This window comes from Pararge aegeria, chromosome 23 (genome assembly GCF_905163445.1).
Source record: "Pararge aegeria chromosome 23, ilParAegt1.1, whole genome shotgun sequence".
In the NCBI taxonomy this organism is placed as follows: domain Eukaryota; kingdom Metazoa; phylum Arthropoda; class Insecta; order Lepidoptera; family Nymphalidae; genus Pararge; species Pararge aegeria.
The window spans coordinates 4,219,783-4,233,159 of NC_053202.1; the positions used below are offsets into that span (position 1 = coordinate 4,219,783).

General features: G+C 34.4%; 1 protein-coding gene across 1 annotated transcript in view; it reads right to left on the minus strand.

Annotated features, from left to right (window-relative positions):
* The window catches only part of LOC120634076, a 52,291-nt gene extending 41,073 nt beyond the window's left edge, over positions 1–11,218 (minus strand). Inside the window, exons 1-3 of the mRNA XM_039904469.1 lie at positions 10,413–11,218; positions 1,404–1,505; positions 583–738 (exon numbers count right to left, since the gene is read on the minus strand). Coding sequence (XP_039760403.1) covers positions 583–738; positions 1,404–1,505; positions 10,413–11,049 — 895 coding nt within the window. The 5' untranslated portion in view covers positions 11,050–11,218. The remainder of the gene's footprint in view (positions 1–582; positions 739–1,403; positions 1,506–10,412) is intronic.
* Positions 11,219–13,377: the final 2,159 nt, after the last annotated feature.

The window sequence follows — 13,377 nt, forward strand, 5'->3', positions numbered from 1 at the left end:
GAGGAAACTTGCATGCCTGAGAGTTCTCCATAATTGCGTTTGACAATCGGTTGGCGCAGTGGGCAGCGACCCTGCTTTCTGAGTCCAAGGCCGTGAGTTCGATTCCCACAACTGGAAAATGTTTGTGTGACGAACATTAATGTTTTTCAGGGTCTGGGTGTTTAAAAATAAATACTTATAATATACAGAATATTATAAGTATTTATTTTTTATTTTTTATTTAAACAACTTTATTGCATATAAAGGAAATACACACTGGAACACTTACATTAACATAAATTATATGCAAAAGGCATTATCTGTAGTATATTCATAAAAATATTCATCAGCTATCTTAGCACCCGTAAAACAAGCTACGCTTACATTGGGGCTAGATGGTGATGTGTGTATTGTCGTAGTACCTACTTGCATATATATATTTTTACATAGGTATAATGTACGGAAAGGTGTATGGAATCCACCAATCCGCACTGGGCCAGCGTGGCGGCCTTAGCTCCTTCTCATTGAGGGTGTGGTGCCCGGTAATAGGCCGTTAATGGGTTGATATGATGACGATGATGATACCGATTTTATTCCACTTACCTACCATAGCCCCTATGTAAAGCAGGGACCCTATCCATGATGCTTGAAAATCTGTGATCAGCTCAGGAAGGGGCGTTCGATCTGGATCCTGAAGTTTGGGTATGATAGGAGCCGACCATCCCACACTGTATCCTACGATGACCTGACCAATGTTTACTGAAACATTCGTTTTATTATTACAAATGAAGAGTAGTTTTTTAACGAGCAAATATTAACGTATATTAAGGGTGTCATGATTAGTGAAAATAGCGTACTGAAATACCAAGTGAGTTATCATATCATAGTACCAAGAGAGTATCGCGGCAATTATTTTTGTAATATTTTTTATATTTTTTTTTACAAAAAAGTTGGCTATCTCGAGACTCTCGACAGATCTATAATAATTTATAATTTAAATGAAAACCATTACAAGACTTTTTTATAAATTTAAAATGCACATAAAAATTTTCGACCTCAGACTGCAATTTCCAGAGAGTCGCAGGTTCAACGCCTGTCGGTTCCGACAATTTTATATGCATTATGAATTTATAAAAATTGATAATTGTGTAGGTAGAAAAACAAATAAAATTATAAAATCACTACAGAATTTACAGATTAAATAAATCCTTCTGTTTGTATTTTATGGTACATCATATACGCGCAAACACATAAGGTAGTCTATAACAACGGTGATATGACGGCATAAGACAATTGCATGCCATTTACCGTGACGGCACACTCATCCAATACATGTTCCACATCAAATTATCTTCCTTCGAAATTTCCTTACGGAGTTAACTTTAATAAATTGAATAGCCACTCAAAAATAATCATTCACTTACTACAAGCTACAATTAGCAGTTGATGCTTTATACTTTTGTCCATTTTAACTCTCCTATCCTGTATCACTGTATAAACGTAATTATTTTCTTCAAGTGGCATCACTATAGAGAATTTATTTGCTTAACTTTAAAAACAATTTATCGTTATCCGGCCCTCATTTCCTAATTGGCAATGACTAATTACGTATAGATTTTGTTAATCTTCACAAACTAGAGGCTTAACACTTGCCTTTTGATTTATAGGGTTCCTTTATAGTTTTCTTTGCTCCGAGATTATGGACGTTAGGATCCGAAGGTGCTGGAATGGCAGCCCCGATCTTGTAAGCGCAGCGTTGGTCGACTCTAAACCAGGTGGACAGACGACATTAAGCGATTTGCAGGGAGCCGCTGGACACAAGCGGCAAAACCGTGGAATTTCGAACTCCCTTGAAAACACTATGTCCTATGTCCAGCAGTGGAGGCATCTATTGGTTGATGATGATAAAGATGATGGTTTTCTTCGAATAAAACCTTGACTAAGATGTTTTTTTTTTGTCACGTTAATAGAGCGAACGCTCATCTTAATCTGGAAAAATAAGCTTTCCTCTGTCACTTTGGTGGTATTATGGCATTATGTCTTATGGAATATTACTTTGGGGTAATGCTGCTGATATTAGCATATTAGCTATTTTCGTGCTGAAGAAGAGGGCTGTTCGTGCGATCTAGAAAATAAGTCCGAGAGAGTCATTGAGAGATAAATTTAAATTTTAAAATAATGACAGTCAGTACATATTTGAAAATTTTATGTACGTTCATAAAAACGTTTCGAAATTTAAGAAATAATGTGCCTGTAATAATTTAAACATTAGAAGTAAGAATAAACTTACAGTGCAATATATTGCACTAAGTTTATTTAAATTATGAATTATGAATTTGAATTTTTTTGCACTGTAAGTTTATTTCTACAATAAACTACCAATTGACATCTTGGAGATGTCTCTTAAAAAGTTCAAAGTTTGTATTAAACGTAAGCTTATAGAAAAGTCCTATTATAGTATAACGGACTACGTAATCGATTTGGTGGACTATAAACTAAGCGTAGCTTGTGTTATGGCTACTAAGATGACTGATGAATAATTCTATGTATGAATAATATACATGAATACTTATGAAATACAAATAAACACCCAGACGCTGATAAACATTCATGTTCATCACACAAACATTTTCCAGTTGTGGGAATCGAACCCACGGCCTTGTACTCTGAAAGCAGAGAAGCTGCCCACTGCGCCAATCGGCCGTCAACTATAATATAATAAATTTTACTACTGGACAAAACTTGGTAAACAGGTTTTGCGACTTGATTCATTAAACTTTCAACCCTTATTCTTTTATGTAACTTTGTATGACAAAATTGTTCCCGTTTAAAAGTCCCACCCAAAAGTCCGCGACAGCATATGTCTATCTTGTAAGGTTGTTGAACATATTCAAACCCGCTAGTATCATAGTATAGATTTAGATTGTAAATCCACAACAAGAGATTTATATGTAATCCCTATCCCTACTTTCCTACTAATATTATAAACGTCTATGTAAGTTTTTTTGTTATGCTTTCACGCAAAACCGATCCTCATGAAACTTTGTACACATATTCTTGGAAGTGTTAGAAGTAATATAGGATACTTTTTATCCCGATATTAAGCTCGGTTCCTTTGGGAGTGGGGATGAAAGTGTTTGACGATTTTACACCATAACTCCGACCAATTATAACCGATTTATTTTTGTGCTATATTTCAATTTTGCCTAAAATTTGTGTAGACCTGATGAATGTGGTTGGAGATAGAGGACAGAACTCCTCAGCGGACAACAGTAAACCCCTCATTTAAAGCTTAGCGATACTGAATACTTTAATTTTTTTTTAGAACTACAACTTAAATGAATGCCACATCAAAAGACCAAACCAAACGCAGACGAAGTCGCGGACAACAGCTAGTATTTTTATAAACTGACGCTATAAAATGACACTAATGACGCATTTGTTATGTTAATACACAATTTTGTCAAACCTAAGCCTGTTATGATAATTCTATTTATATTTTAAAGTCTATACCGTAAGGTTAATGCCACATTAATTTGTTTAAAATTTATAAACGTAAAGCAATTGCACGTTACTTCGTTCGCTTTCAATTGACTCCCGAAGTCATCTTCACCATATCAACCCATTACTTGCTTACTACAGAGCACGTGTCTCGTTCCAACAATGAGAAGGAGTAAGGCTCCACCACGCTGGACCTGTGCGGATTGATGGACTCCACTCACCATTGAGAACATTATGGAGAGATTTTATATTTTTTTTTTATTAGTGTTTCCACCTACACTTGGAGGGATTATCAATTCTATAAATTTTAAATGCTTATAAAAATTTTCGGAACCGACAGGATCTGAACCTGCGACTACCGTCGATGCCGAAATTAGTATATGCCTTTCACATCAGTCTATAGCGACTGTAGCGTCATCTAGTAGGAAACGTTGCAGTGCCGATCTACTTTTTCAAAGGTCCATATTACAATGAGACACGTTTGAAACAAGAGATGAGAATTGCTTTTTTTTTATATTTTTTTTTTATTAGTGTTTCCACCTACACTTGGAGGGATTATCAATTCTATAAATTTAAAATGCATATAAAAAATTTCGGAACCTAACTTTGAAAAATTAGAGGTGCCGGGATTCGAACTCGGCTCCCGAAAATGAAGTCCTACCCACTGGGCTGTGGCGTGCATAAGATTATTGACCAGGGCATAAAGGGTTGAAAATGGCTTAAATTTAAAAATAAAAAATCCTCTTTCTTTTTAAGTTATACGAAATTTTAAGGGTAGGCAGTGCGTTTGTGCTTATATTAAATGCACGACACTACCACTGGGCTATAACCGCTTCACCACTAGGCTATTACTGCTTCACTGGGCTATCAACGGGTTCACAGGGTATTTGGGGATATTGCTTTATAAAAAAAATACTGCATAACTATGTCCTAAGAAAGGATAATTCCACATCATAGGTGGAGAAAGTTAATAAAATAATAAATAAATATACTACGACAATACACACACCATCTAGCCCCAAAGTAAGCGTAGCTTGTTTTATGGGTACTAAGACGACTGATGAATATTTTTATGAATAATATACATAAATACTTAGAATATACATATAAACACCCAGACAAACATGCATGCTTATCACACAAACATTTTCCAGTTGTGGGAATCGAACCCACGGCCCTGGGCTCAGAAAGCAGGTTTACTGCAAACTGGCTGTCGTGTTAGCTGTCTAAAAAGTTTGAATGAAAGTCCGTAATTTTTTTTAATTAAAAATGAAACATCACATGTTTCACAGGATTTAGAAATTCTACTCCGAAATAGTGTAATAGGGCATACAATTTTGAATGGAGGTCTTTTATTTGTTAACAATTTGTTCAAATTATATTTACGATTATTTTTTTTGTTTTAAGTTGAATATGACTATTCATGTTACCTATACATATTTTGACTTTTATTTGCTTAATTGCTTGTAGCTTTCTTTTTGGAGATAGATGTAGGCTCCCAATCCAGTGGCGTGCACTTCCTACATGCACAAAAGCGCTGCATACTCTAAAATTTTCATAAATCTGGGAACAGAGAAGGATTACGCCATTTTATGCCATTTAACTTCTTTACGGTACAAAATCCTGTGCACGACACTGACCCAATCCAATGGTATACCAGAAATTATACGTAGATGAGTTACCGGACTAAAATGGACGTAGGTTATACCATATTATGATAACATACTAAAGACATAGTTTGTTTGTTTGAAATCTTTATTGCACACACACATTTTATACAAATAAAACACAAATACAGAAGAAACTTAGAAAATAAAATAGAGCGTGCAAAGGCGTTCTTATCACTGAAGCGATCCAGACAACCTTTGACGTTACGAAAAATAAATGTAATGGTTTTCAGCCTGCCTAATTATCGTCGAAATAACTACTGCACTATAACAAAACCAGAGAAAAATACACTCAGAAATTAAAAGTATCTCAGACTAATCTCAGGCGAACATATTAAAACAAAAAACAAACAAAGCAAATAATATTAACCCACCATCGATCAAAGAAATAAATAATAAAAATAAAAATAGAAGCCATTCTTATTTTTCTCTTTCTCAATTTTATAATGTCGTAAACTAGCTAATCGTCGCGACTTCACCTTCATTTTTTTGCGTTTTTGCTACCATTAGTTTTCCCAGGATAAAATATATCATATATTTTATCACTATTTAGTATGTATTTGTGTATTTTATTCATAAATTACTCATCATGTGTCTTAGTACCCATAACACCAGCTACGCTTACTTTAGGGCAAGCTGACGATGTGTGTATTGTGGTAATTTATTTATTATTATTTTTGATGGCTTCGATTTTTTTCTTTTTTTATTTCTCTTCAAGATGGCGGTCGAGTATGAATCCCAGCACGCACCTCTAACTTTTTTATGTGGGAGAGGCTTTTAGCCATTTGACTTTTATAGGCGTTTTAATCAGCGTTTTGTCTCGCTCTGTCATTTGACAGCTGTCTCAGTTGTAGTATGATCACACTTTTATTCTTAAGTCTATAAAGCATCACAACACGATGTAGAAACATGATTTTAATTCCGAACTACGGTTTTTAAGTTTCCATAATATAAAAGTAACCTGAAAATAAATTACAAGTTTAATTGAGTAAGACTTGAAATCGACATTTACACGTAATGCGTGTGCGTATGAATGTGTGTGCGGAATATTATTTAGGACTTTCAACTCGTCTTGTGTAAACTCACCTTTCGAGTTGTCAAATATATATTTTTTGTGGGTAAATAATTAAACTTTTGATAACTATAACTTGATATTTCATTAAATTGATAAGCCTTTTAACGAATTTGCTAATATTTCATAATTAATTAATGAACACTTTTAAAGAAATAATTAAAATTAAATTATTTAGTTGGAAGCTATTTTGATAAGAATATATGTGCATTTTCCATACACTTCAGTCATTAATTGAGACGATACAAAGATATCACATGGCGTCTTATCACATAGAATAACAAAAAAACCTACGGAATACTCTATAACTTTCTAAGCGGCTCGTATTTAATTTAAGGATTCGATAACAAAAAATCACATTTTAGGTAGTAACGGGCAATTATATAAATGTGATTTGATTACGCTTATATTTTTAAACCTGTCATAAGTATGTTTTCGCTGATACCAATCATCACTGTCGCTGTTTTTTTTTTAATCTTAAATTCTGAACTGTAGGTCGATTAGCATATTGCTGATTGTGTTGATTGCGGTTGTTTTTGTTTTCTGAATAACATGTTTCAGTCCAAAGCTGAATAGTTTCAGCCAATCAGACTCCTTACGATCCATCGCATGAAGCAGTTCTATACTGTTGAAATTTTGTTACTGAATTATAAAGGACTAAATAAAAAAAACCAGAAAGCTCTACGCCTGTAGATGTTTACTCAAACTAACAACTTTTAATCAACGATGTATGGAAATTACTTAGGTTGATGCTGAGTATCCCAAAATATAAAATGAGTTTCAAACTATTATTAAATCTAAAGTGTTCTTCACAGCGAAGAAGAATTTGTTATTCTTGAATTTCTTGACCATATTTCTGACTGAATAGTCTTCTTAGCTATTTACAAAAAAAAAATTACAAAATAAAAAATACTATGCCCGTTTGTAATAAACCTTGCCAAAGAGCATAAAGTTTTTCTTTTTTACATATACAGCTAGTTGTGTTGGAAGAAAAAATGCACTCCTAAAAAATTGATCTAAATTTTTATGTCGATAACATTTTGTAGACAAATTTCCATCCGCTATTTATTTCACACAATATACTCGTACCATCCACCATCCACCCGTCCACGTTATTACTTCGTTTTCGCTAAAGTTCTTTTTCATGTCATTTTTATCTTGTTGCTCAGCTGCTGCTCAGAAAGCTTGATGTTGAATAGCCTATGACCTTCCTCATAATATGGGCTATCAAATGCAAAAAAGATATTGTAATCCGACTGAAAGTTCAAACCATTATTTAATAAAAACTAACAACTTTTAATCAACGATTTTTTTTTAACTCGATAGTTTCTGAAACATTCAATATTTAACTTACCTACTCTACTTGTTACTACTCTGTAGTGTAACATCTGCAACAGCGTGCAGCGCGCGAACCACGACTCAGCTACGCGACGTTTGGTCACAGTGTAATGTCACTTTTCAGAAATAACAAGATTTATTATTTTTTTGAATGAGAAAAAGTAATACTGAAGTTTGAAAAATCGTAGAACATAAGCTGTTAGTTTAAATAATAAGAACTACAATGCCGAGAGCTTTCTGGTATTTTTTATAACCCTGTATAGTAAGCCCCTTACTATAAAGGGTATAAAATATTTGAGTCATATAACGTGAGCGTGCCCATTCGGCTTTACAAGAAGACAAATACAGGTGCGCCCATTGAATTCTCCGATTCCCCACCCCCAGATCTTCATCGACAATCGAACCGAACTTCGCGTATAATGTGTTGCTATACAAATATTGCCGCCGATTCGGTGCCGAACTTACGCTCGACCGAAATTCGGCTGTACGCTATAGCGAGGCGTAATTTCGGTTTGGTAACTGTGTCGGTTACTGATGACAACCAGTAATAAAATACATTGCAGGCGTAGTCACGCCGAACTTCGGTCGCGTATTATCAGTATAATATGTTTCAACACTTAGGTTACGTTTTTTCTTCCGGCTTTGTTAACATATATTATATATACGTTATCTTAGGCTGAATACTTATTATAATCGGGATCAAATATCTATTGGATAAATTGGTGTGGCAGCACCGCCTATAACAGCTGTTCAAAGATCTCTGTACTTTATTTTGTATTTTTAATTAATTTAGTGTGTTTTTATATCCCGAATCAAATTTAATCCCCTAATTTATATTATAAATAGTAGTATATATTAATACTTTTAGTGTTAAAAGTGCGTAAGAAAAGTTTTCGTCGATGTAAACCAAGTGACAGTTAGGTCAGTAAAACTTGTAATTGAACTATAGTAGAAATTTTAATTCTGGATAAAATGGCTTTCCATCGGTGAAAGTATTATTATATTCAATTCAGTAGTTTTAAAGTTTTTCGATTATAAACAAAACATTTGACGGCCGAGTGGCGCAGTGGGCAGCGACCCTGCTTTCTGAGTCCAAGGTCGTGGGTTCGATTCCCACAACTGGAAAATGTTTGTGTGATGAACATGAATGTTTTTCAGTGTCTGGGTGTTTATCTGTAAATTATAAGTATTTATGTGTATTATGTTCATAAAAAAATATTCATCAGCTATCTCAGTACCCATAACACAAGCTACGCTTACTTTGGGGCTAGATGGCGATGTGTGTATTGTCGTAGTATATTTATTTATTTATTTAAACAAACAAAGGAATCTTTCCTATATATTATAGAAGTATAGATGGGGATAAAGGCTGAAGCTTACAAATAATTTAGCAGTACGTTTTCGTTACACTGAGCGCCTTAATAAAGCTAATAGCAATTACGTAAGTTTGCCATATTGCTGTGTGTCTACACAGTCTGTGTTCGCAGTGTACACTTATATTAAAGCTACCAATTAGTATGACAAAGGAATCATTGAATTAGTCTAAATAGACTGACACTAATATGTGGAACATTTCATGTTTTACATAACCATATTATTTGTGTATTCATTGTAATAAAATGTATGGAAATTACTTAGGTAAGATGCTGAGTATTCATAAAATACAAAATTAGTTTCAAACTATTATTAAATCTATAGGGTTCTTCACAGCGAAGAAGAATTTGTTATTCTTGAATTTCTTGACCATAATTCTGACTGAATAGTTTTCTTAGCTATTTATAAAAAAAAATTGGATAAAATAAAAAATACTATGCCCGTTTGTAATAAACCCAGGAATCGCCTTAATCAGATGGCTAGTGATTTAGATGATTCCTAGATAAAAAAAAAAAGTATCACGAACTATTTTATAATGTCTAACCAAGTTAGGCACAGTTTCTAACTTGAAGAACACTCTTGAACTGGCACTTCACAGATTAAAAGAATATAAATTATATTTTCTTAATAACCTTCATTCCACACGAAAAATGAAGCCTATGATATGAAAACACAAACACAACCTTGTGGCGAAAACCATTAGTAGTTAGGTTATATAAGTTATCTAGTGAAAAAATTGATTGGTGAAAGATAAATGTATGCCTAGGAATCTTCTTTGATTAGACGTTATTTTCATCATTACATTGCGCTGTCCAGCGTTAGTAAAAACGGCCATTAATGTTTTTGATGTCTAAAATTATATTTAGGCAACCGAAAAAAAGTGGAAATGGAAAAGTGCACTGACCAAACTCCGTTTAAAATCGAATTTAGTTATTTTAGTTTTAAAAGTTTTGAAAACGATTCCAGTTATGGCACGCTCTTGATCCCAAATAATAAAAAAAAGTGTTTTTTTTATGCCATAAAGCATAAAGTTTTTCTTTTTTACATACAGCTAGTTGTGTTGGAAGAAATCAATCTAAATTTTTATGACGATAAAATTTTGTCGACAAATTTTCATCCGCTATTTATTGCACACAATATACTACGAGAATATTCCTTCCACCATCCACCCGTCCACGCTATTACTTCGTTTTCGCTTAAAGTTCTTTTTCATGTCATTTTTATCTTGTTACTCAGCTTTTTTATGCTCACAAAGCTTGATGTTGAATAACCTATGACCTTCCTCAAAATATGGGCTATCAAATGCAAAAAAGATATTGTAATCCGACTGAAAGTTCAAACCTTTATTTAATAAACAAACCGACTTTTCATCTCTGAATACACATTGATTTGATTTAGAACATTTCATAATAAAAAAAGGAACATCAGACTTGAAAAACAGAAGATTTAATAAGCTGGTATTGTTTCTTTTATTTATTAGCATCGCGGATTACCAGGGCAACAGCATGGCTTAGGACACTTTGACTTTTTACCTTGACAGTGTTTTCTACCCAAACTACCATTCTTCTCTTCGACCGTTTGTTTCATTTTCGACATCAGAGTGTTTAGTTGATTTGTCAACTGGCCAACAGTGTTGCACATTTGCTCAAGTGTGCTTATAGATACCAATGGGCCTGTTTCTCGTCCTTCATCACCCGCCATGTCTGAAGAGGAACAACACTCACCATCTGGTATTTGAGGCTCTTTACAGCTCTGCCCACATATATTCCAATCGCATCCATTACCGACCTCCATTTGTTCTGTTGTGCTTGAGAATTTTTTAACCGGGCACGTTTTGTTTCCACATATTGGCATCTGATTTGCTGGGCACGCAGTGTTTTTGCAAGTTAAGGTCTCATGTGTGCGGTATTCTCTTAGCGTTAAGCTATTGCAATCTGGGCAGGGGCATGTCACTTTGATGATGCCAGCTTTTATGTCCTTCACTTGCCCAGAAGTGAAATTCAGACAGTTGAAATGCATCCAAGTTTTACAAGCACCCTGGCATTGTAAACCGTTCTTCGTTGTCACCTGACCCAAGCATATTTTGCACGGGTTCTTTGCTTTACTGCATTTTGGCATATTGTCTTTATGATGGTGGATCTGTTAGGATATGTTGATAGGCATGGTTGCTAGGAAGTTGCGTTGGACATTTATTCTTATTTTGCCATATATCAGACCTTTTTATAAATCTATTGGTGGAAGTATATACAGAAAACTCAGTTTGAAACCAAATTGGCACTGCAGCGTTGGTATGAACTATTTCTGGCACTGAAGTTTTAAGCACTTAGCCTGTCAAATTATATGTCACTTATTTTACTTTTTTACTTAATAAATAGAAGAGTTTTCCTAAGCGGCAGTCTTTCAATTGCTTGAAAAACTACTTTGAAATCACAGCAGTATTCTCAATTCGATGCTAAGTGATGAAGAACCAATAGCTCTCTTAGAATGGATGCAAGAAGAAAAATGGGTAAAAACTTTTGGTCACATTTTTTTTAAATCTATACTATAACTGTACCATGCCTAACAAATTAACAGCAAAAAACGCAGCCTTCGCTGGTGGACCAAGGAAGAATTATTCCTTGACTAGAATTTGAGAAGAAAGGATTATTCGAAAATCGTTCGTTTAACAACACTTTGATCATCGTCGGCCCACTTATCTCTCGCGCCATCTATTTTTGTTGCTGGTGAATAGCTTCCAATTTTCCTCCTCTCAAAATAGCTGCCGCAACCGAGCTGGTGGAAGCCGATGCTTCTACCTCAACGCGTGTTGCCATTCCAGTATTTCTTGGCTCCATCGCCCGGGCCAGTCTTCTTCTTCTCGAATCAACGGTCACCTCAAACACAGGTCGTCCGGGCACGCAGGGCCCCCGGTCACGTGCGCAATTTGTGGTTGAACTTTGAATCGTAAGGAAGGATCCCCTGGACATACGTGCAGCCATACTCCATTTAAGGTTCACTATTCTTCCAAAGATGCCAGTTCGACTGCTGATGTATACGTTTGATTCCCTATCTAATAGAGACAATCTTAACTGCTGGGAACTGGTGAACAACCTTCTTCGTAAGACTCCACGTCTCTACACCATATTACCAGTAAATCATAATATTGGTCAAATAGTTTTTGAATCAAACAAACTGCAATGTCTTTAGAACACCTTTAGAGAAGTTTTTTTTCGGAGGTGTAGGAGTGGTAGAAGGTTGGGTGATGGAAAAACTCCTAACCTAGCTTAATTAGACTCAAACTAGGTGGGCAGACATCTAAATAGAGAACCGTTTGTTTTCCCGGGATAAAAAATAGCCTATGATACTTTTTGTCTTTTCAACTAACTGTTGATTAGATTGAACTAACCTTTAGTTAGGGTGAAGGAAGGACAAACAAAAACAAACACATTTTCGCATTCATAATATTGGTAACGGTGATGATGATACATTTATCCTATTCAAATAATAATAGTATTTAAATAGACTAAAAAGAAACAGAATTTTAACAATTTATACACACAAAAATTGTGTATATTTTGAAATTTAATATTCAGATCTATTATTCCCACAGAATGCTAGCAAATTTACCCAAAGGAAGTCGTAGGTACCACTTCTGCAATCAAAAGTCCATAGACAACAGCTCTTATTTATTTCTGTTTTCCAACTTTAACATTAGATATTTCAATTGTGTTGAGAGATCACACACAGTATTGCATAAGTTCTTGATCGCCGTCCGCAATACCTTTGTGTCTTCTACATTCCCAACACCAGGTGCTTGAGAATCCGATGAGATCTTCCGCATATTTTGTTGCTCTGTAATTTATGCAAGCATTGGTAAGCACGAGACGGACAAAGAAAGAAGGATCACAGAGCTAAGGGACTTCAGATAATAATTTATTTTATTTCTTTTTATAATTTATGCAATAAATTTTACACCAGCAACTTCAATATTCATTATACCCACCAATTTATTAATAGTGGGCAGAGAGTGTAAAGAGAACGTAGAACATCTTTAGGCAGGTAGGAGAATTCTAATGGTAAAACTAATATCCTTTTTAGGTAACTCCTAATTAAAAAAAAAAATAGGCGTGAAACAAATTTACTAGTGAATTGTATCATTGAGCTTTTAGATATTATTTTTAGTTTATAAGGAAGTATTACTGATCAAAGATTGAATTTTAAATTGGTCACTAACAATTCTTTACAAACAAAAATAATTGAAAAAAATATTTAGCTCATGGGAAGCTAGATGACGCGATTTTCACACTTTTTTTTGCCCAAAATGTACACATTTATTTTGCCATATATGAGACCTTTTTATAAATCTATTGGTGGAAGTATATACAGAAAATTCAGTTTGAAACAAAATTGGCACTGCAGCGTTGGTATGAACTATTTCTGGCACTGAAGTTTTAAGCAACTGTTAGC